The 23702-nt window shown below is 42.4% G+C and overlaps 1 protein-coding gene across 3 annotated transcripts in view; it reads left to right on the forward strand.

Annotated features, from left to right (window-relative positions):
* The window catches only part of CEP70 (centrosomal protein 70), a 47102-nt gene extending 24704 nt beyond the window's left edge, over positions 1–22398 (forward strand). For all 3 annotated transcript variants that reach the window (XM_075546850.1, XM_075546852.1, XM_075546851.1), the window contains exons 12-18: positions 3223–3331; positions 6054–6224; positions 16850–16996; positions 17544–17712; positions 17877–17991; positions 19041–19120; positions 21731–22398. In XM_075546850.1, the coding sequence (XP_075402965.1) occupies positions 3223–3331; positions 6054–6224; positions 16850–16996; positions 17544–17712; positions 17877–17991; positions 19041–19120; positions 21731–21792 (853 nt within the window). In that variant the 3' untranslated portion in view covers positions 21793–22398. The remainder of the gene's footprint in view (positions 1–3222; positions 3332–6053; positions 6225–16849; positions 16997–17543; positions 17713–17876; positions 17992–19040; positions 19121–21730) is intronic.
* The last annotated feature ends 1304 nt before the right edge of the window (positions 22399–23702 follow it).

Here is a 23702-nt window from a genome sequence, read left to right on the forward strand (position 1 = left end):
TTCCCACTAGGGCTCATTATTCAGTGGTAAAACAAAATGGGCTAGAAAGGTCTGCCTTGAGCAGTTTGCTTTTTAAAGAACTGTCTCAATTCACTCACTGTTATCGAGTCGACTCTGATTCCGAGCAGCCCTGTAGGACAGAGCAGAACTGCCCCTGTGGGTTTCTGAGACTGTAGCTCTTTATGGGAGTAGAAAGCCCTATCCTTCTCCCGTGGCGGAGTACAAAGAGGGTAAGCACTAGGCCACCATGGCCTCTCTGCTCCCATAAAGATTTACGGCCTCAGAGACCCACAGGGCTGCTATGAGTCAGAGTAAACGCAATGACAGTAGGTGACTTGAGATAATTTTTTAAAGAGCAAAATGTTCAAGGCAGAACTTTTTAGCCCATTTCTTTTTATCACCGAATAACAAGCCCTAAAGGGAAACTGCTACTAAATGAAAGGTTGTTGGTTCAAACCAACTCCGTGGCTCTGGGGGACAGCTCTGGCAATCTGCTCTTATAAGAAATAAAACCTAGGAAACCCGGTGGGCCTTCTACTGTCACATGGGGGGGTCGCTCTGAATGCAGGGCACCTCGCAGCAATATGTCGTGGCGTGCATGTGCTAGAGTATCTACCCAGCCACCTTTTGAAGGGCATCTTGATCGCCTCCACTTCTTGGCAATCATGGCTCAAGATGCTCTAAGCATTCGAGTGCAGGTTTTTGTGTAGATAGAAGTTTTCAACTCTTTGGGCAAAAACCTGGGAATGTAATGGCTGAATTGTTTGGTAAGCCTGCCTTGTGAGAAACCACCAAACTGCCTTCCAAAGGGGCAGTGTCATTTTGCATCCCCACCAGACCAAGACAGCCTGTTGCAGCAGATCATCAACAGTTAGTATTTTGGAGCTTAACTTTTGAATAGATGTTTAGCCTCATTGTTTTAACTTGTAATTCTAGAATATATGGAAGTCCCTCCCGCCTCCCTTGCTACCATAGAGACTATACCAACTCATAGCAACGGTGTAGGACAAAGTATAACTCCCTTTTGAGCTTCCGAGACTAGAACTGTTTATGGGAGTAGAAAGCCTGTCTTTCTCCCTTGGAGCTGGCTGATGGTTTTGAACTGCTGACTTTGTGATTAGTAGCCCCGCTCATAACTATTACATCACCAGGAGACCCTTCAATGATGCAAATGGGTAAGCACTTGGCTGCTAACTGGAAGTTTGTCCGCTCAGAGGTGTCTCAGAAGAAAGGCCTAGCAGTCCACCTCAGGAAAAAACAGCCATTGAAAATGTGAGGAGACGCTGTTCTCCCCGACACACCTGCACTGACTGGGCGAGAGATGAGTTAAGAGGACTCTATTGACCTAAGACCAAAGCATGGAGGGTTTCACAAAGCAATGAGATGCTGTGACTGTTTTTCAGTAGATATATGACATGATAGAATATTATTGTTCTACCTTACAAGCAGATTGGAGCTCTTCATTTTGTCATGAAATCAACTTAATATGTCAGGGGCCCAGCAGGAAGCTGATAACCCAACAGCAAACCCCTTGCCATTGACTCAATTCTGACGCATGGCGATACTGTAGGATTTCTGAGACCAGCTCTTGTCAGGGACAGACAGCCTCATCTTTCTCTTGAGCGGCAGGGAGGGTTGAGCAGCCTACCTGTGATTGTCAGCCCAAGGCCAGTCTCACAGCACGCATACAAATTGTTGTTGTGTGCCACTGACTTGGCTTATACCCAGAACAACCCTAAACACTGTATAGTCTTGCACCGTCCTCACCAGTGTGCCGACTCCCTGCCCACTGATGCAGCCACTGATCTATCTCGTCAAGGGCTTTCCTCTTCACCACCCTCCCCTTTACCAAACATGAAGTCCTCCTCCTGAAAATGTGTAAGTCTCGCCATCCTTGCCTCTCTGAAGCACTCTGGCCTTCCTTCTTCCAGGACAGATCCGTCTGTCCTTTTAGCAGTCCGTGGTGCTTTCAGAATTCTCCAGCACCACCGTTCAAATGCATCGATTCTTCCACGGTCCTTCTTATTCAGTGTCCAACTTCCACCTGCATACGAGGCAGTGGAGGATGTCAGGGCTTGGGTCAGGTGCACCTCGGTCCTCAGAGAGTCACACCTTTGTTCTTCAATACTCTAAAGATTTGCCCAATGCGACACATCTCTTAATCGCGCGACTGTTCCTTCCATGAGCTTTAATGCGAACAAGTTGTTTTGTAAAATTTTATCATGTAATCTCCAGCTTCATTTCTATCACCAACTCCATGTTTTCCAACTTTTGCATTCCAATCACCATTAACTATCAATACATCTTGACTGCATGTTTGATCAGTTTCCCACTAAAGTCGTTGGTGGAATTCTTCAATTTCTTCATCACTAGCTTTTGTGGTTGGTGCCTAAATTTGAATAATAGTTGTAGTGATTGGATGCAACTTGAAGAAGCTTTATTTGAAGGGTTTAATAAGAGACTATGGAGAGGCATAGTGGTAAATGGAGGGGTGGAGTGCCTACTACAGCCTGTCTTTAAAGATATTTGGTGAAGGGAAAGAGGTTGCTATTAAGTGGCTGTACTCATACATAGTTAAGTTTCTAGCAAAAAGGCCCTCCTTTCCCTCAGAGTTCCAGTAGTCACCTAGCATGTTGGCCTCTTGGATCTTGACCCTTTCTTGACTGGCCGGGGTATCCCACTCATAGCACAAGTGGGGTATAAAGAAGTGGGGGTCAGATTGTCAAGTTTTTGCTACAATACCCAAACCAGTTGCCCTCCCCGATTCTTCTTGCCCTGCTGTCTGCAGCCTGTAGGCTAGGAGTACTCAGTAGTCACTTCCATGTACTGGCTTTAGTTTGCCTTGCGGTGGTCAGAATTATTTGCAGCCTGGTCACTTCTGTCTTCATGGACTCCTTCTAGGGCAGCAGTTCTCAACCTGTGGGTCTCGACCCCTTTCAGGATCGAACAACCCTTTCACAGGGGTCTCCCGATTCATAGCAGTAGCAAAATGACAGTTGTATGAAGTAGAAATAAAAATAATTTTATGGTTGGGGCTCACCACCATGAGGAACTGTATGAAAGGGTTGCGGCGTGAAGAAGGTTGAGAACCACTGCTTTAGGGTGTCTTTTCAGGGGACCATCTTGTTTTCTGGTAATAATATGTCTAGCTGATGTCGTTGAGAGGGATAGCTGGATATCTAGGAAACCATTTTGCATCGTCTGATTGTTCCTCCTGTTTAGATTTCAGGAGCTGATCAGCCTGAAAAAGGCTGAGGCCCCGGAGGAGAAAGCGGAGAACCCCAGCAAAGACAACCAGCAGCAGGCGCTAAGTGACCACCGATACTTTCAGGTGCCCTTGAATTCATAGGGAACTTTGGTTTCAATTGCGGTGTAACTATCCTGTCAGTTGTACGGCATAATGGTAGGCTGTGTTTGCAGATGCTTATCCTATCTTCTGACAGCAGCCATCATTGCTGATGTCACATGGAGCTTAGCTCAAAGCAGACAAGACCAGAAAGATGTTGACTGTGTTTCACTGACTGTGCAAAGGCATCTGCCAGTGTGGACCGTAATGAACTCTGGATGACCTTGAGAAGAATGGGAATTCTGGAAGGCTTCATTGTGCTCACTGGAAACTTGTACATGGATCAGGGGACAGTTGTGTGACTAGGACAAGGAATGCCGAATGGTTTAAAATCAGAAAAGGTGTGCATCAGGGCTGTAGCCTCTCACCATAGTTGTTCAATCTAGATTCTGAGTAGATCATCAGAGAAGCTGGATTATACGGAGAAGAGTGTGGCCTCACGGTTGAAGGAAGTTTTACTAACTACTCGCGGTGCGCAGATGGCACAATCCTGCTTGCTGAAAATGAGGAGTTGAAGCACCTGCTGATGAAGGAAGAGCAGAGATTGTAGGCTTCAGGGTGGATTCCAGCTCTGAGAGAGACCAACATCCTCACAACTGGACCAATAGGCAACTCATGATAAGTGGAGAAAGGGTTGAAGTTGTCAAGGATTTTGTCTTGCTTGGATGCATGACCAGTGCTCATGGAAGCAGCAGTCAGGAGGTCAAAAGATGTAGTGCATTGGGTAAATCTGCTACACGAGATCTCTTTAGAGTATTGAAGAGCAGGGATGTTTCTTTGAGGACCCCAAGCCACGGTATTCTCCACTGCATCACATGCACGTGAAAGTTGGACATTGAATAAGGAAGACTGTAGAAGAATCGATGCATTTGAATTGTTATGCTGGAGAAGAATATTGAAAGTACCATGGACTGCTAAAAGGTCAAAGCGATCAGATTTAGAAGAAATAAGGCTTGATGGCAAGACTTTGTCTTCTGTTCTCTGGAGGTAGTGTCAGGAGAGGCCACCCCTGGAGAAGGCCATCATCATGTTTGGTGAAGCGGAGGGGAGGCCCAAAAGAGGAAGACCCTCGGCAAGATGGATGGACACAGTGGCTGCATCCATGGGCTCCGGTGGGGACAGCTGTGAGGATGGCACAAGACCGTGCGGTGCTTCCTTCTGATGTGCAGTAGGGTGGCTGTGGGCTGGAGCCACCTCAGTGTCACCTCACAGCATTGTGTGTTATATTACTATGGCATACACTAATTGACTGAAAACATGATCTCATCCAAAACTCACAGCCTTGGAGTCTGTGCTGACTCACAGTGATCCTGTAGGGCCAGGCGAAACTGCCCCTGTGAATTTCTGAGACTGTAACTCTTTACAGGAACAGAAAATCTCATCTTTCTCTCACAGTAGTTTAGAGTGCTGGCCCGGAGAGTTTAGAATGGCTGGTAGTTTAGAATGCTGACCTTGCCAATCATGGCCCAACACGTTTGCACTATGTATGCGACCAGAGCTCCCCAACATTGAAGTTGTAACTCAGTGTAGAACCCTTCTGACCCTTCAAAAGAGACTTGGCCTAGATTTTTAAAAATATTTTTTAAATGATTTTATAATCATTTTATCTAACTTCTGCCTTTTAAACTGTTTCTCTTTTTTATTATAAAATAAATATTTTCTTTAAGCTTTTTATGCTTTTATTTTTTCTTAGCTATTTAGATTATCTGAAATTTAGTTCGCTAATTAATGTAGAGATGGAATCTTTCTGGTTTTGCACATCATTACTAAATACGTGAGAGTTTGCTGGCCAAATCGGGCCAGTGCTCATCTATTTGGCTCACATAGGTTTTAAGAATTTTGAATTTATCACCAATATTTTTCAAACTAAGGAAATGTTTTTATTTCTTGTTTTGAAAAGAGCATTTTCTGCCCTTGTTCTGAATCTCTAGCCTTTTCTCTGTAGAAGCTGGCTCCTGGAGTCCTGTGGTCAGCTCCTAGAAAGCCCTGCACAAGCGGTGGGGCTTTACTGTTCACTGGCCTCGCTTTAAACCTCAGCTGGAGCCATCAAGTAACTGAAGCCCCCTTAACATCTGGCGTTGCTTAAGGATGGGGAGAAAGGCCAGGCCTTCCACCCTGTAAAGAGTTCCAGTCTCGGTAACCCACACGGGTCAATATGAGTCAGATTTGACTCTCTGACAGTGAATAAGGAAATAAGTAGTAAAATCGGAGACTGCCCTTCAGGAGGTCAGAGTAGCTCCCTCTCCCCTGTGGAGCCGGTGGTGCAGTGGTTAAGTGCCTGAGTGCTAACTGAAAAGCCAGCAGTTGGAACCCACTAGCTGCTCCATGGGAGAGCCGTGGGAGTCTACAGCCTTGGGAGCCCTAGGGGGCAATTCTGTTAGCATGCCAGGAGTCAGAATTAACTTGATGGCAATTAGTATGGATTATAATAGATCATTCATAATTAAATTCAAGTCTAATTCATTTTAGTTTTTTTGTGAAGTCTCTGGTCCACCTAATCAGATCCTCCTTTTATGTTTAATTGTGATTAAAAATATTACCAAAAGATTTCCTGCATCAATTTTATTAAAGATCCCCTTCTGATCCAAAATTAACTCTGACAATGGTGTTTCATTGAATAAATAAAGCACTTTTATTTTTAGAAGATATTTTCCTTTATAGAACCAGGGCAAGCACTTTGATTAAAAAGTCTGTTGTTTTTTTTAAGGTGCTGTGTAGCATCAATTCAATTATTCATAACCCAAGAGCTCCAGTGATACTTTATAAGCAGAGCAAAGGAGGAGCCCACCAATTTAATAAAGATTTTGTGCATGATTGTGGGTTTGAGCATCTTGTTCCTATAATTGAAATGTGGGCAGATCAGCTGATGTCCCTGAAGGTAAGAGGAACTCTACATGCTTTGAGGATCTGTTGAAATCTAAGGGCTTTTGATTGGACTAGGCTATTTGTTTTATCTGTAAAGCTGATAAGCTTAGGTTATCTGTAACCTGAATTTACTGTTTAATTAAGTATGGATTTCAAACACTGCTATCTGGTGTTGTCCTTATTGTAAGCTCTAAGACCCATACCAGGCCCGTTGCTGCCATGAGAATCTGCAGCAGCTAAAGTTGCACGGACAGGCAACCCTCCCCACCACCCTTGCCCACCCCCGTCGCTCCTTTGTGCGCTTCCTGGTGGCATCCTCATGTTATGCATTTTCTGCGACCTTATTCCCCTTCAAGTTGTAACAGCCTCCCTTTCACTTTAATTGGGAGAAAAGTTCTCCCCCATATTTTAGATGATTTCCCTTCCCTCGGAATCCCATGTGTGTGTGTTCTCTAGAGTGAAACCTTCTCACCCTGTGCACTCCTCTCTCTGTCCATCCAGACCCAAACGCACTGCCATCAAGCCAATTCTGACTCCCAGTGACCCTGTAGGACAGTGTAGAGCTGCCCTGTGCATTTCCAAGACTGTAACTGTTCATAGGAGTAGAAAGCCACGTCTCTTTTCCTTTTTGCCTGATTGATTTGAACTGCTGACTTTGTAGTAAGCAGCCCAACACGTAAGTAACCCACTGTCATGTCCAAGGCTCACTTTGTAGAGATATCATGTAGTCGCTATTGCCTAACTTCAGATTTATTCAGTTTCTATGAACTTTACAGAAAGGTTGCACATAATTTACATATCATGCACATACATATCATGCACATAATATGTACACATACCATACATATGCACAAAATATGTATACATATCATACACATACATATCATGCACTTCAATCTTCAATCATATCGAGGAGAATTGTGCAATCTTTACCATATCCATTTTTGAACCCCCACCCCACACCATGGTTAAATCACCTTAGAATGAGTTGTGCAATCACAGTCAGTTCCAGTGCTCCCTCTCCACTCCCATCTTTCATTTCCCACTCCTGAAATCCCCATCCCTCTCTATCACCCACTGCCACCCGCGCATCCCTATCAACCCCTGTATCAGTTATTATCACTGTGCATCCACTCCTCCTGTGGCTCACAATCTAGGAAACACTGCAGAAATAATAAAAGGCAAATTCTAAATAGGGTGGTGAGGATAAAGTAATAATAATATAAAAACCAAAATACAAATAATGAATAAGAAAGAAAAGACCCTCATCAACATCCCAAAATCCAGGGAAGAAATTTCTGCCATGGACCAAGTCAGAATCAACTCGGGTCTGTAGGGAGGTCATCTGGCCAAGTATCGAGCTCGATTCAGCATATTCAAGATGACAGTGGTCTCTGCCTGACAGCCTGGCAGTTGGAGACCCTCGCCTGTGGCTGGAGCGCATCTGCCAGCAGCTCAGTCTGACCAGACACTCTGCAGATGGGTTTGGGGCTCCCACTGTCCTCCGTAGCCTTCTACAAATTGGGTGTTCATAATTTTAGCTCTGATACTTTTCTCTTCGCCATATTTGAATTTTGTAATTGTCGTCTGTGGATCACACAAGCTGGTATGGTTCTTCTGTGTGGATTTAGTAGATTCCTCACTTAGATGGCTGCTTGTTTGAATACAAGCCTTTAAAGATCCCAGATACTTCTCACTGATAGCTGGGCACCATCTGGTTTCTTCTCCACACTTTGCTGTAGCACCCTTGTCTTCGGTGATCCTTTCATGAGGTGAGTATGGAGCAGGGCCATGACATCAGAACTGACTTCTTGAAATGGAGCTAGGGTTAAGTAGGAGCCCAGACTTCATCTGCTTGTCTATGGGGTTTGCACATCGCAGATTTACTTTGGCGGTCATAATATAACAAAAATCAACCCTTAAAGATCAACTGCATTAATAGCAGCCATAAGCCAATCAACAACCAAACAAACAGAATATACACACAAAAAGAAAAGAAAAAAACAAAACAAAATCTCAAAAACAAACTACAAGCAGGAAAGCCAAAACCCCTATAAACAAAGAAGTGCAGCATTGTCAATCACCCCCTTGGGTGCATGTTGATTACACTGTTCATCAATTTCCCCAATGACCCAGCCCTCCAGACACTGTCAGGATGAGGAGTCTACGTGAGTACAGTTTCTTTTTTTTTTTCCCACATTTTATTAGGGGCTCATACAACTCTTATCACAATCCATACATATACATACATCAATTGTATAAAGCACATCAGTTTCACCTTGAGCCTGCACCCACAAGCTTTTGCCCTGCACAGTTCAATCTCTCATTTGATTGGGCTACATTGACCCCAAGTATGAGGGTTGATTCCAGTGGGGGCTTTCCTGAGTCAGCTCCCCCCAAGTGTAGATCCCTGTTCATAGGATCCCAATCCGTTGAATCACTGCAAGGAGGACACAGGCACTACATGTACGGTGATCCTGGGTCCCTTTCCACCAGACACCCACCGAGCCAGGGGTTCCCCAAAGTCCAATGACCTCCACTTCCATAATCCTGGGGTGGCCACACTGCTTCCTCTCCCATCCAAGTACCCCAGTCTTCAGTCCAAGGGTGCAGGCAGCTTCGAGGCAGGGTTCAGCTCATTCCACGGAGCCTCTATCTTAAGTCCTTCTGGTGCAGCCCCTGCATTGTGCCCTGCTGCCTGCCAGGTCAGCTTCCACGATCACCCTGGTGCCTAATCCATGGTGTGATTTACCGAAGGTTGAGTGGAAATGAATTCATAGTGTCTACCCAGGTACCTAAAACGTGGCCCATTGGCCCCGAGGTTACCTTTACTCACTGTTTAGGGTTTCCTCCCACTATGCGGTTAGGTTTCCCCAATGCTCCCACCCTACTCACCAACAGAACTACCAGCATCTCCGCCACAATATAGGTGGGTCCCCTCTTGTGGTCTTGGCTTGAATTTCCAAAAAGCTTCTCCTTCCATTCCTGTAGGGGGTCCACTGATTTGCCCCAGTCTTGTGTCAATGTTGTACAACCTCAAGTGGATGGTTATCTCCCAAGTCTCCCTTCTTGAAGGAGTGACCCCAGACAATGTGGAGTCTCCTCCTCCTTCACGTCGACTCTTGTGAAGTGTGCAAAAGGGAGGTGATGTATGGTTCATGGCCAGTAGGTAGCCTCTCCTCCTTTTGTTCAGGAATTGGTTCCTAAGATTTGTTAAGTTGGTGTTTTTTCTTACAGCCGCGCATTCACACAGTACTTGCCCTTCTGCGATTGGCTCACTTCACTCAGCATAATGGTTTCCAAGTCCTTCCATGCCATGCAGTGTGTCATGCTTTCGTTGCTGTTTTGCATAGTACTCCACTGTGTGCTTGTACCATAGTTTCTTTATGCATCCTTCCAGTGTGGGGCATCTGGACTACTCCCAGGTTCTCGCTATCGTGAACTGTGTTGCTTGTGTTGTAGCTCACTTCTTTAGGGTGGATGCCCAATAGTGGCGTTGCTGGATCATATGGGATTTCAGTGTCAAGTTGCTGTATTGCCCTATCATTTTCCACAGTGGCTTATGTATTTTACAAATATACCAGCAGTGTATATGAGTGCCAATCTCTCCACATCCTCTCTAGCATTTGTTTCATGGTTTGTTTGTATGTTTGTTTGTTTGTTTGTTTTAATTGGACTAGCATTGTAGGTGTAAGGTGGTATCTCATTGTTTTAATTTGGATCTCCCTGATGGCTAGTGATCGTGAGCATTTTTCATGTGTTTGTTAGCCATTTGTATGTCGTTTTTTGTGAGCTGTCTATTCATATTTTTCCCATTTCTTAATTAGGGCCTTTGTTATTTTCTTATCGAGCTGTTGTAGAGTTCTGTATACTGTATATACTCGTATATAAGCCTAGCTTTTCAGCACATTTTTAGTGCAGTTTTTGTGGTAAAATTAGATGCCTCAACTGATACTCGGGTCGGCTTATACTCAAGTATATGGTATATGGTAATTAGCCTTTGTCCGATGTGTCCTTGGTAAAATTTTTTCCCCAATCTATGGGCTCTCTTTTCACTCTCCTGATGACGTCTTTTTTTATTATTATTATTAAAAAAACATTTTATTAGGGGCTCATATAACTCTTATCACAATCCATACATATACATACATCAATTGTATAAAACACATCTGTACATTCTTTGCCCTAATCATTTTCTTTTTCTTTTTTTGTTTTTTAAGATGACGTCTTTTGATGTGCCAAAGTGATGTCATTTCAGCATGTCCTCTGCTGAATGTGCCTCCTCCATGCTCTGCAATAGGGCCCTTAAGTTTGTTACAGCCTTCTCGTTGATGATCCTGGAAGCTTTGGGGTTTACATTTAGGTCCTTAATCCACCTTAAGTTTGTTTTTGTGCATAGGGAGAGGTATGGGTCTTGTTTCATTCTTCTGCATATGGAAATCCAGTTTGTCCAATACCATTTGTTGAAGAGGCTGTCTTCCTCCCATGGGATAGTCCTGGGCCCTTTGTCTGTAGGCTGACGCACTTATGTGTGAGTTCTCTGTTCCGAGCCATTGGTCCAGGCATCTCTCATTGGACCAGTACCAGGCTGTTTTGACTCCTGTGCCTGTGCTGTAGGTGTTGAGGTCAGGCACTGCCAGGCTTCCTGTCTGGTGCTCCTTTTTTAAGCTCTTTGCTTTCCTTGGTCTTTTGCCTGCCCGTATGAAATTGATAATTAGTTTTTCCATTTATATAAAGAATTTATTTGGGATTTGAATTGGAATTGCATTGTATCTACAACCTGTTTTATATAGTATTGTCATTTTCATAATATGGTCTGCCTATCCATGAGCAAAGGATGGTCTTCCACTTATATAGATCCTTTTTAGTTTTTTGAAGTAATGTTCTGTGGTTCTCTCTGTATAGTTCATCTGTTTCTTTAGGTAAGTTTATTCCTAAGTATTTACTATTTTGTATGGTTATTATAAATGGTATTGTTTTCTTAATGTAGTTTTCTTTTGTAGTTATCTTTGCTGGCTGAATCTGATTGATTTCTGGTTCTTAACTTTGTATGCTGCTGCCTTGCTGAATTTTTCGATCACTTCCAGCAGACTTTTTATGAAGACTTTGGGTTTTTTATATATAGGATCATATCGCCTGCGATGGGGAGAATTTGACTTCTTCTTTCCCTGTTGTATTCCCTTGATTTCTTTTAATAGTCAGATGGCTCTAGTTAAAACTTCCAGCATAATGTTGAATAAGAGTGATGATGGGAGACATCCTTACCTGGTCCCTGTTTTCAGTGGGAATGTTTCTAGCTTTCCCTCATTGAGCATGATGATGGCTGTTGGTTTCTCACATATTATTATGTTGAGGAATTTACTTTCTATTCCTCTTTTGTTGAGTGTTTTGAACAGAAATGGTGTTGAAGGTCAAATGCCTTTTTCTGCATCCATTGATATGATCATGTGGTTTTTATTTCTTACCTTGTTTATGTGGTGGATTGCATTGGTTGTTTTTCAAATGTTGAACCATCCCTACATACCTGGAATGAAATCCTACTTGGTCATGGTGGATTATTTTTTTGATATGCTGCTGCATTCTATTGGCCAGGTTGTTTTTTTTTTTTTGAGGACTTTACATCTGTGTTTTTGAGGGATATTGGTCTATAATTTTCTATCTTTATGAGTTCTTTGCCTGGTTTGGGAACCAGTGTTATGCTGACTTTATAGAATGAGTTTAGAAGTTTAATGCCTTTTTATAAATGTTCTGAAAGAGTTTGTGAAGTATTGGTGTCAGATTTTCTTTGCATATCTGGTAGAATACTCCTGTGAAACCATTTGGTTCTGGACTCCTTTTGGTTAGTAGTTTCTTAATGACCTGCTCTATTTCTTCTTTTGTATGGGTCTGTTGAGTTGTTCAATATCTGTCTGCAGTAATTTGAGTAGAGGACGTGTTTCTGGGTATCTGTCCATTTCGTCTAGATTGTCAAATTTGTGTGAGTGCAGTTGTCAGTGTGTTATTTTCTTTTTTTATTTCACTCAGATCTGTTGTAATTTTGTCATTTTCATGTGTTAATCTTTCCACAGAACCAGCTTCTTGTAGATTTTTTCCCCATTTTTGCTTGTTTGTTCATTTTCCATGTCGTTTATTTCTGCTTTGATCCTTACAATCTCCTTCCTTTATTGGCGGGATTGTGTTGTTGCTCTTGTTCCACGTCTTGGAGGTGTTACGTTAGGGTTTTGATTTTAGCTTTCTCCTCTTGTGTGTGTGTGTGTGTGTGTGTGTGTGTTGATAGCTATAAATTGACCTCTGATTACTGCTTTCACTGTGTCCCAAAGGTTTTGATATGTTCTGTTATCATTCTTGGTGGTTTCAAGGAATTTTTAATTTTCTCCTTCCATGTGTTTGTCTGTGTTTATGCTCGTTTTATTGTTGATTTTTAATTTTTTAGTTTTGTGGTCTGAGAAGATTGTTTGTAGGATCTCAGTTTTTCTAAATTTGTTGAGGCATGATTTGTGGTCTCTTCTTGAGAATGTTCCATGTGTGTGGTATTGGAGAAGAACATATATTTTGTTGGAGGAAGCATTCCATATATGTTTATGAGGTAGTTTCTTTTTAAATTTTTGAACTTTTTTCTTTTCTTTTTTTTATATTTTATTAGGGGCTCATACAACTCTTATCACAATCCATACATATACATACATCAATTGTATTAAACACATCCATACATTCTTTGCCCTAATCACTCTCAAAGCATTTGCTCTCCACTTAAGCCCCTTGCATCAGGTCCTCTTTTTTTTCCCTCTCCCTCCCCTTTCCCCCCTCCCTCATGTGCCCTTGGTAATTTATACATCGTTATTTTGTCATATCTTGCCCTATCCGGAGTCTCCCTTCCCCCCTTCTCTGCTGTCTCTCTCCCAGGGAAGAGGTCACATGTGGATCCTTGTAATCAGTTCCCCCTTTCCAACCCACTCACCCTCCACTCTCCCAGCATCGTCCCTCACATGGATTCCCTGTTCCTCCAGCTGAGGTAGTTTTTATTGATTGTGTTATTGAGCTTTTTTGTATCTTTGTTGAGTTTTTTTCTTTTTCTTCATGTTCTGTCTTTCCTTGAGAGTGATGTATTAAAGTCTCCTGTTATTATTGTTAACGTGTCTAAATCCAGAAAGATATCTTTCTTATGTGAGAATTATTTAATGCCTGTGCCTTACTTCAGTTGTTTGGTAACTGATATTATCCATAACACTATCTCTTTTATGAAGACGAGAACCAGTAATTTTCCATAGGAACCTCGTTGTCCAGTTTACCCGGTGGGAGACGTCTGGAAGCGTGTGCAAGCTTCATGAGGACAGAGGTTCCTCTGACACATGATGAATGCTCACTATTCGCTAGAAGAACAGATTGTAAAACAAGAAAATGGAAGATGATATTAAAATTTTAAGAAGGCTAATGAAAACATAATCTGTAATTAGTGAAAGAATGGTCACATTCGGTCTAATATTTTCTTCTCTTTTTATAGACATAGCTATAAAATAAGCATTTTAATGGAGTAGCGTTGCAGGATTAATATGCCAATTTCATGAACCTGCATTCCTCTGATCTTATGTCTCAGAAGATGATGAGATCATTAATAATTTATTGATCATGGCATTTTACCACGTCCTGGCTTGTCTCCGAGGGGTTCTTCCAACGAGGGGCCAGTGCTGACCCCAGTTCTGTCCTCGACATGTAGACAGTTTCTCAGAAGGGGAAAGTGCTAGACGAGAAAGGCATAATTGCAGAAGTGGGTGGTTATGTTTAGTCTGTTCAAAGTCTTGCAGATTACACAGAAAAAGCAACCACGCGATTCAGACAAGGTGCAGGAACGAAACATTAAAACTGTGAAATAGTCCGAACAGTTACCTGCTAGAGAACTGAGTATCTTAAAAGTGATGATACATGAGTAACTACCAAGGGAAAGCTGCAGATAACTTACACCCAAGGATCTGGTCGTAGCTCTCAGGGAAAGTGTTGGAATCGGCCCGAGTTGCCTGCTGCTGTTTTCTGAGTTGATGAAAGCAGAGATAGCTTCATAATTGGAATCTTTTGAGGATTTCCATGAACAAGTTAGTAGCTCGCCATTGAACTGACTCATAAATTTCAGGCAGTGCTTTAGATATTGACTTTGTATTGCTGCAAAATCAAGACCCAAATTGAGAAACTCTGAGGTTCTTGAGGCTTCGTATGAAAAGTTCTTTAAAATGTAGTCACCTTAAAGTTTGGGACAGTCATCTTCTCAAGTTCTCCACATACACGTCCACCACGCCACCCCAGCCCCCATTTAGATTTGACATTAAAGGAAAGAATAGGATGGAGCCAGGTAGCTGCCTCCTCCTCTCTGTTTCGCCCTCCTACCTGCCCAGGAGAGGTGGGTTGCACACACTAGCTCTCCCAGCCCACCACTGGGCTCTTCCTCCCCCTGCCTAGGCTCCAGCATACAGGGTCTGGCAGGACCTCGTCCGTTCTGCACCCTCTCAGCTGGACAGTGTGTGGAAAGCCTAGGTCACCCTCTTTGACACCTTTCCGGATTACTTGCTGGACTGTACTACAACCATCTCTCACTGATTAAGGAGGAGTCCAGAACATCTTTTTAATTAGCCTTGTCACATCCGTCTATTCTCAAGCACAATCTATTGAGGTTGGGTGTGCTTTTCCCACGCAAACTAGTTTTAATACATGCACCTAGCTGACAGAGCATTGGCTAATAAAGGTATCGATATGCTGCTGTTACTGGACTTTTTTCAATTTCTGGTAGTTAGAGCACAGATTCCCAAACTTATTTGGCCCACCATTCTCTCTTCGGAAAAATAATTACTCAGCACCCCACCACCACTGGAAATTAAAACGTTTTATACTATAGCCCCCAGTCCAAGTTAAGTGGATAGGTATCTGCTTTTGTAGACCCCCTGGTCAGTTCATTGCCCCCCAGGGGCTGGCAATATCCACTTAGGGAAACACTGATTCAAAGCATTCCATTGGCACTCGATTTCTTGCCGGAGTAGCTAAACTCAGTGAGGTATTAACAATGCCAGTATGTGAGTCCTGGGTCTCGGTTGGGGAATGTTGCATAAATACATGGAGGACTAATCTGAGAAGGGAGAAAAGGGAACTTTTCCCTGTACCTCTTTCTGAATTCAAGGGCTGTGCTAGCCCATATGGCGACCTCTAGGCACACGTGATGATCAAGTACTTGAAATGTGACTGTCACCATTGAGATGTGCCAACAGTGTGAAATATACACTGGATGTTACAGACTTAGTATTGGGCAGGGCAGATATGTAAACACATAATGAAATAGTATTGGGGCTATATTGAGATAAATAGCATATTAATAAAGTTAATATCACCTGTTTCATTTTACCGTTTTTAAAAAACAAATTCTTTTATTGTACATTTATAAAATCTGCATAGTTTTTTAAGTGTCTCTGCCCCCAGTTTTAACATTTTTTAAGGTGGCTGTTTAATATGACTGTGGCTTACATTAAAGTTCTTTTTTTCAAATAGTTTTATTAGCACTTTATCCACATATCATAATTCGATAGTTCATTCATATGAAGAAGTATTGTACAATCATTACCACAATGAATTTTAGAGCATTTTTTCTTCCTGGTACTCATTGTTATTAGTGTAGTTATTATTGTTTTTAATTGTGGAAAAAATTGTACACAACCAAGCATTTTCCAATTCAGCAGCTTCTACCTGTATGATTCAGTGCCAACGGCCTTGCTCTTCGTGTTTCTGTTGGACAGAGCTGTTCCGGCGGACAAGCGCAATGCCACATGCGTAGTAGATGCTCAAAGCCGTGCTTGACTTTTGATCGATTGTTCTCAGTGTTCTAGCCCTGCCCCTCATGCACAGTTTAGAATACACTAGGACAAAACTTCTAGGCCAGGGAGTCTTGAATGGGCTGTTTGAAGATCAAGTTGACTTGATTTATGCATCCATTCACACTGCAAGCCTGCATACAAATATGAGCTAGCTACATGGAAGGGTCTTGGAAACTTTGGGCTGAGTGAAAGAAGCCGGGCTTAAAAGACTACTTAATCTAAAATTCCTTTTATGAAAAATATACAGAATCAACACATTCATACAGACAAAGCCAATTAGTGGATACCAGGGGCTGGAGGGAGGGAAAGATGGGGAGTTGCTGTCCATGGATGTGGGGTTTCTTTTGGGGGTGATAAAATATTTTTGATTTTTTTTTAATAGTCTTGAATTTGACAGTGGTGATGGGTTTAATTTTAAACCCGTACTAAAAAACCAGTTAATTACACACTTTAGGAGGGTGAATTTTATGGTAGTAAGTATTTCAGTGAAGCTAGTCATAAAAATTAAAGACCAAAATATAAAGGACATATTCATCTAACATATCCTTTGTCCATCAGAATTTCAAAGTAATTGCTTTAAAAATCTGGATTCAGGATAACCAACATATAGCATTTTCTTGTAGGCCTATGCATATCCGGAATTTGATAGGCTTTCTCTAAGAAGGTAATGGTATTGCATTTAAAAAGTACCAATGCCTTTTGCGTATATCGATGTTCGCAAACCTTGGTGGAGAACTGTAGTTTGTGAACAGTAAGTCACTACCACGATGTGATCCCTCTCGTGATACAGGATTTGTACAAGTCTTTGAAGGTCCTCTCTGCCGAACTGGTGCCTTGGCATAATTTAAAGAAGCAGGAGGAAAGCGAGGGCATCAAAGTGGAAGATCTTTTGTTTATAGTAGATACCATGTTGGAAGAGGTTGAAAATAAAGAAAAGGTAAGATATTGTGTATATAGATGTTTCATATTTACATAATGCAGTCTTATCTAATAAATGAGAACTTGGGATTTAAAAAGTCCAAACAGGTCCTACTACTGTCCAGTTATTCCAACTCATTCTGGCCCTGTGGGGTTGTCAACCTCGATGGGAGCAAACAGCCTCATCTTTCTCCCCCTGAACAGCTAGGGGGTTCAAACTGCCGACCTTTCCGTTGCAGTTCAAGAAGCAACCCACTAATATGCTATAGATCAGTGGTTCTCAGCCTGTGGGTCACGACCCCTTTGGGGCGGGGGTTGAACAACCCTTTCACAGGGGTCGCCCAATTCCTACAGTTATGAAGTAGCAAGGACAATGATTTTATGGTTGGGGGTCACCACCACATGAGGACCTGTATTAAAGGGTGGCGGCATTCGAAGGGTGAGAACCACTGCTCTAGCTGCTGATATTGGTCTACTAGGGTGCTATTTTCCATTGTAAAGCTTTTTGCTAAAATTTTGGATTCTTTGAAGAGCTACACTGTTTTCTTCTCTCTTCTTATGGATAGGACAAGAATGTGCCAAACTTTCAAACGTTACAAGCTGTTGTTTCTCACTTCCAAAAATTGTTTGATGTGCCTTCTTTGAATGGAGTCTATCCTCGGATGAATGAGGTTTATGTGAGGCTTGGAGAAATGAACAGCGCTGTGAGACACCTCCAAGAACTCTTGGAACTAGGTGAGGACCCTTGCCATTTTTGTCTCCTCCTTTAAGAAGCAGTCCTAATCAATCAAGGCAAAGTTGTTGAAAATGTAAGAATAACAAAAGTCGAAGTGTTTGATGTAATGATTTTGAAAATTCTCCTTTCAAATATCTTACATTCTTTTGTTTCTCTTTTGCAGATAGTTGTACTTCATTGTATGTGCTGGTAAATGCGGTTGGGAAGCTGTGCCGCCTGGTTAATAAGGGTGTGAATGAGCAAGTGAAGCAGATACTGGGACCTGAAGACCTCCCCAGGTATGTATTTTCTCTTTTTTTTTCTAGAGAGAGAGGTGGGAGGGAGGGGAGGGGAGAGGAGAGCAGAGGGGAGGAGAGGAGAGGGAACCCAGGTATTTATTTTAAAGGGTCACAAAATCTTCGCCAGGAGGGGAGAGGGTGATACTGAAGACTTCCCAAAATAACCAGCTAGGGATTTACTTCCTGTTTCAAAGCAACCAACCAGCTCTCCGCCATTCAGTAGATTCCAGAGAGCACTTTGAAAGCAGTGGAGATGGAGCATTAGAGGTGGAGAGAATGCCGGCTCTGGGTGGGCGAGAAACAGAGAGGAGAACGTGTCACGCTCGGAGGAGCGGCCAGGACCTGCTCAGCACCGCTGCTGTGCGCCTCTTTCCACAGCACGGGAGAGCGCGAGAGTCCAGCGGTGTAGGGGGCCAGGCCTGATTTCAGGACTGCGGACAGTCCCTCTAACTCTAGCAGTCATTTGCTGAGAAGATAAATGTTCAGGACTTTTTAAGACACCAGACATCTGTGATGTAAAATTTAATTTATTTTAGTGACGCATTGTAGCTGTACTTAAAGCACCTTCTCCACCTAAAATGTTATACTTTATTGGTAGGGGACACATGTGTCATGTGTTCTGCAAGGGTTTCAAGGACATCCCAGACTTGTTCTGATGTTTGCATTTTCTTGGAACATAAGTCTCACTATTGGTCTCTGTATCTTTCCCATGGTTTTACTGAATACTGATGTTTTTTTTCTTAATACTGTCTTGGATACAAAGACCAATTTTTAAAGAATATGCTATAAACGTGGCCTTGAGTTCAGTGGAAAGTTGCCATGTTAGAAATGTTATATAAATTTAATTTTGAAACAGATGTTTTCACTGATACTACATGCTGTGAAAAGTGATATTAGCCCAATAAAGAACTGAAAAAGAAATGACCATTAAGTGAAAATCTAAAGGAGCAGGGCAGTTCCTTTGCTTTTTGGAAATGTCTTGTTTGCTGTCAGACGCCTTGGTGCTGAACTGGCAATCCGGTGTCAGTGGCCCTCTTTTTCTTTCACAGCATTATCAACAAATTAGAAGAGCACGAGCAGTTTTTCCCAGCGTTCCAGGCGTTCACTAATGAGCTCCTGCAAGTCTTGGGTAAGAGCGTTCTGGCGGTGTTTTCCTGACTAGTCCTAAGCTGCACAAGCAGAGACGCGCGAGCGTGTTCAGGAGCTGGAGCTTTCTGTGTTTTAGGATCCTTGGGTGGGAAGGCCTTGCCCTAGCCATGCCCACAGGCACCTGCCTCTGCCCTGGCCTGAAGAGAAACCGTAGGCAAATTTATGATCTTGAAAGATTTTCTATTTTTTTATGGTTACTTTTAGGATCTTACCAACCAATTGTATTTTTAAATGTACAAGTGAAATGTATTTCCAGGTGATATAAATGTAGTAAACATCTATAAAAAGAAAGGTCCAATTAAGGGCTCGCGATAATAGCAGTACATCTTAGAGGGGAAAACAACTTGCTTAGAAGTCCTAGGCGAAATAGAGACCCTGTCTCTTATTTTAAATGAGATTGGATGAAGGAGTTTCAGGAAGTTCATGGACAAATGGAATTAGAGGATAATGGAATTGTTCCATGAACTTTCTGAAGTTCACTTTCTAATGGCTATAAAATCAATTTATTGTGTTATTAAGAACTGTAAAGTTTAGAGTGATTTATTCACTGTTAAATTTCTATGTAGATTATTTGAAAGACTTTTTTTTTAGAATAGTTCCCTGACATAGGAAATTAAATGAAAGGAAGTATTGAGGCTTGGTTGGAAGATATGGGATTGAGTAATTAAAATTCCATTAAAAGAGGAAGAACTGCAGGTTGGAGTACATGCCCTAGTGAACTTAAGTGACGATCTGCAGACAGTTTTTTGTAGGCCGTGGAAGCAGAGGAGCCAGTAGGTGAGCATGCTCTAGGCATGCTCCTCCTGTGCTTTAAAAGGTCATGGCAAGTAAAATGTCATTAGAAAGTGGGACTGAGACATGAAGCTGTATATGTGGTACACTGGTACCTTGAAGTGCCCGGGTTCAGTGAGATTCTTGTCCTTAATAAGTGTTTGGTAAATATTAACAAATGTTTGCAAGCAGAGTATGTTGGTGACATCTTTTCAGCGTCCTACAGAAGCTTCCTATGCTGACGCTTAGCAGATTCAGATGAACTGCATGCTTCAGAAAGCCATCTCTCCCACTTTGGTCACTGTTTAAATAATAAAATTAAGTATGATATTTAACATTGAGAAAAGGAAATCAATTCTGTAAAACATGACTATTTTTTAAATTATCTGAAGCCATATTTAAGTCTCCAGAACTACAGAACACTCTGCTGAGTACAAATAAGAAGGAAACTGACTTTAGTGACCATTTGATTGTTCTACATTTTCCCCCGTTATCTTATGTAAAGGGTACAGCTGGCTGAGGAAATAGCCAGCTAGGGCCCTGCTCTGGGGGGTTCAGTCATTGGACACGGTTCTCGTGTAGGGAGAAAACAGATGTGATGTCTGCATGTGGGGGTCTCGTTCTCCTTGCCACAACATCAGGGGTGGAGGAAGCTCCTTCTCTGGCATAGGCTTGCTTCTCTCTTTGTTTCCTCTCCACACCTTCGTGTTTGCAAGTGTTCTCCAGTAAAGTATTCTGAGGAACTAAACAAATAACATTTAGGCTAAAGGGAAAACCACGAGCATCCAGCTAGACAGTGGAGGGAGAGGGGTGAAATCCAAGGAAGCATGTTTTTATGTCAAAGAAATGAGTTTGTGAATGATTTCCTAGGACAGCGATTCTCAACCTATGGGTCGCGACCCCTTTGGGGGTCGAACGACCCTTTCACAGGGGTCGCCCAAATCCAAACAGTAGCAAAATTACAGTGATGAAGTAGCAACAAAAATATTGTTCTGGTTGGGGCGTCACCACAGCATGAGGCACTGTATTCAAGGGCTGCAGCGTGAGGAAGGTTGAGAACCACTGTCCTAGCAGAATGTGCTGGGGAAAAGGTGGGGAGTACTCGCAAGAGAGAATCTACCATTGAGACTCACCTTAAAGCAGGCCTGCAGTCCACACCGCAGGCAGGGAATCGTGCTTCGTCAATAGCTAGACCCTTTAGACTTGTTGGAAGAAGATAGTCTTAGAATGAGACAGCAGATTCAGAAAGAACCTGGCCAGGAAGAACCTGACCTGGTTTATCTGCTAAGCTAGACAGAGCTAATTACATTGCAATTACATACTCTATATTAATCACACCCAAACTTTCTACTCTGAGAAGCCATCACCTATTGCTAGTTAAGTTTCACCCTAAATGGTAGACCTCAAATTGATCCTAGGAATAAGTAATTCTTCCAAGGTAATGGAAAGGCGATAGCTGTGTGGGCTGAGAGAGGGGGAAATCCCCGTGTCTTCTGCTGAAAACCAGAAGGAGGCGCCTTCTGTTGCAGCTCAGTCATGTAACTGCAGATTTAGAGAGGCACGGATTTAACATTGGGCATGTGGCCAGTGGCTGTGCAAACCCAAGCAGGAGGCTGCTGAGTTTACTGGCAGAGTCTCGAGCAGTGTCTGGGGTGTTTCTGCATCAGAAATGCACCACCACCCTGCCTGGGGAAGTCGGCATGTGCACACAGCACCTTGTGCCTGACACGTAGCCTCATTTCAGCTGGGCTCCCCTCTGGGTTGTTATTTGTGGCTCTTTGTCTAACTCTTCTTCTTTATTGTTGTTTTTCCATTTCAGAAATTGATGATGTGGATGCCATTGTACCTGCAGTAAAGAAATTAAAAGTACTTTCATACTGAAAACAAACCAAATTATTTTACTGTGTAAATTACATCTTTAGGCAGTCTAAATATTTTGTGTGGTTAATCTTATTGAGGGACAGTGCTAGCAGATGTATTTGCTCTCAGAATTCACCCTTTCTTAGCGCACTGGGTTCTTTTCTCTATCCAGAAAATTTCTTTAAAATTTCACTTTTTAATGTATAAGATTTCTTATACAGAAAATAGTTGCTTAATTTATTGGACTTTAGATTCTCCCTAATCACTTCTTCAGCAATTCTTGAGTGGCTGAAACTTAAGATTCTTTTCACGTTGGGTGTGTGAGTAGAAGAGAAACTTGGGGACACAGGGACGCCGCCGGTTCTCCTAGTCCATCAACAGGAGGCTGTTGCTTTCCTTGCAAGCACTACATGGAGGATTCTATTAAAGTAGCTTCCTTGGCAGTTGCCCTTTCAAAGTAGGAGAGACAGAGAGAAAAAGACAGAGAAAGAGATCATCATTATATTGGGGTTGGAAACGAATCATGGGGTAAAATAAATAAATAGATAAAAATACAAAATAGTGTCTTTTTGCAGTCTTGATTGCAATGTAATTTTTTTACTAAGCATGAGATCTTAAATAAAATTTGTATGAAGATTTTCCAAACAGAAGTGTCCTCAGTGATTTCCTTGTACGACAAATAATGAGTCAGATGCCCTTCCCAGGCTTAGCCATCCATGAGTTCATATGTGCTGCAGTTTGCATTTGCATCTATCTCTTGCTGCCTTTTTATCTGTGCTTTTCTGAAGAGGCTGGTCGCTCTGCCTCCGGCCTCTCATGAATAGCAGGGCGGGAGACTTGTGAGTTACTGCGTCCGGATGGTTGCAATGTTGACTGGTGTGAAGCGTCCAGGAAGTAGCAAGGCAGGATGGAGAGTCAACAAGCATCCACATCCTTGGTGCTGTGATGGTCAGCTTAGGAATTAGGTCAGATAATACCGTAGATGCCTTGTAGAGTTAAAAGCTATTTGCTTTGTTAGCCTGCAGTTTTATCTAGCCACTAGCCCACAGTTTATGAAAGAATCTGCTTTCTTTGGGGTGTCGGAACAATATCTGGATGAGGGGACTGTAGCCACTCTGAATTGGGTAGCGTAAGGAAGCGCAGGGTCTCCATGGGAGGACAAGTCACGGCCACCAAGGAAACAACTCATTTGTTTCGCATGCAATTTTAATTTGTATCTTTCAAGGTGTTTTCACATAGTTATGAGTTTGTCTTGAGTTTTGTTGTTATGAGTCTTATGTCTTTTGCCACAAAACAATGATGGCATTTGCTAATCAATATAGACATTTTTTGACTGGTAATAAAAAGTGGCATTTGTATAATTAAAGAAGAATTCATCCATGCTTGTTTTCTAGGGTTAAATTGTAAGAATTATAGAGTACTTGCAGAGTGCTTTTTTATAATACATGAATGTGTATATAAAGAAATATATGCATTAAAAGAAATCCCCATCAAGCAATTTTGGAATCTAATAACATTTGACAGGAAGATGTACAATTTATTTTTTTCTAGGCCCACTATTTGGCAACTAGTTTAAGAGCATACAGTTAAACACTTAGTTTAAAACCAACCACAAACCAACTGCATTGTTATTGAGTTGATTTGGCTCCTAGCCCCGCCCCCTTTGGGTTCCTGAGAGAGTGGCAGCTTCCCTGGAGCGGACAGCCCTGCTTGGTGGGTTTGACCGGCTGGCTTCGCAGTTAGCAGCCCTATGAGTAACTCAGCAGGCTCCTTTAATCCAAAGCCAAAGTCTTCAGACTTTCCTCAGCGGTCCAGTGGTATCTACGCAATGCTTAAGGACCGGTGACAAGGACAGGCCAGGAGTCAGAAAGAAGGGCTTTAGGCCACTTTTATCTACTTCTAATTATTTTTAAATATAAGTAAGTAAAACT

This window comes from Tenrec ecaudatus, chromosome 4, assembly GCF_050624435.1.
Source record: "Tenrec ecaudatus isolate mTenEca1 chromosome 4, mTenEca1.hap1, whole genome shotgun sequence".
Taxonomy (NCBI): Eukaryota; Metazoa; Chordata; class Mammalia; order Afrosoricida; family Tenrecidae; genus Tenrec; species Tenrec ecaudatus.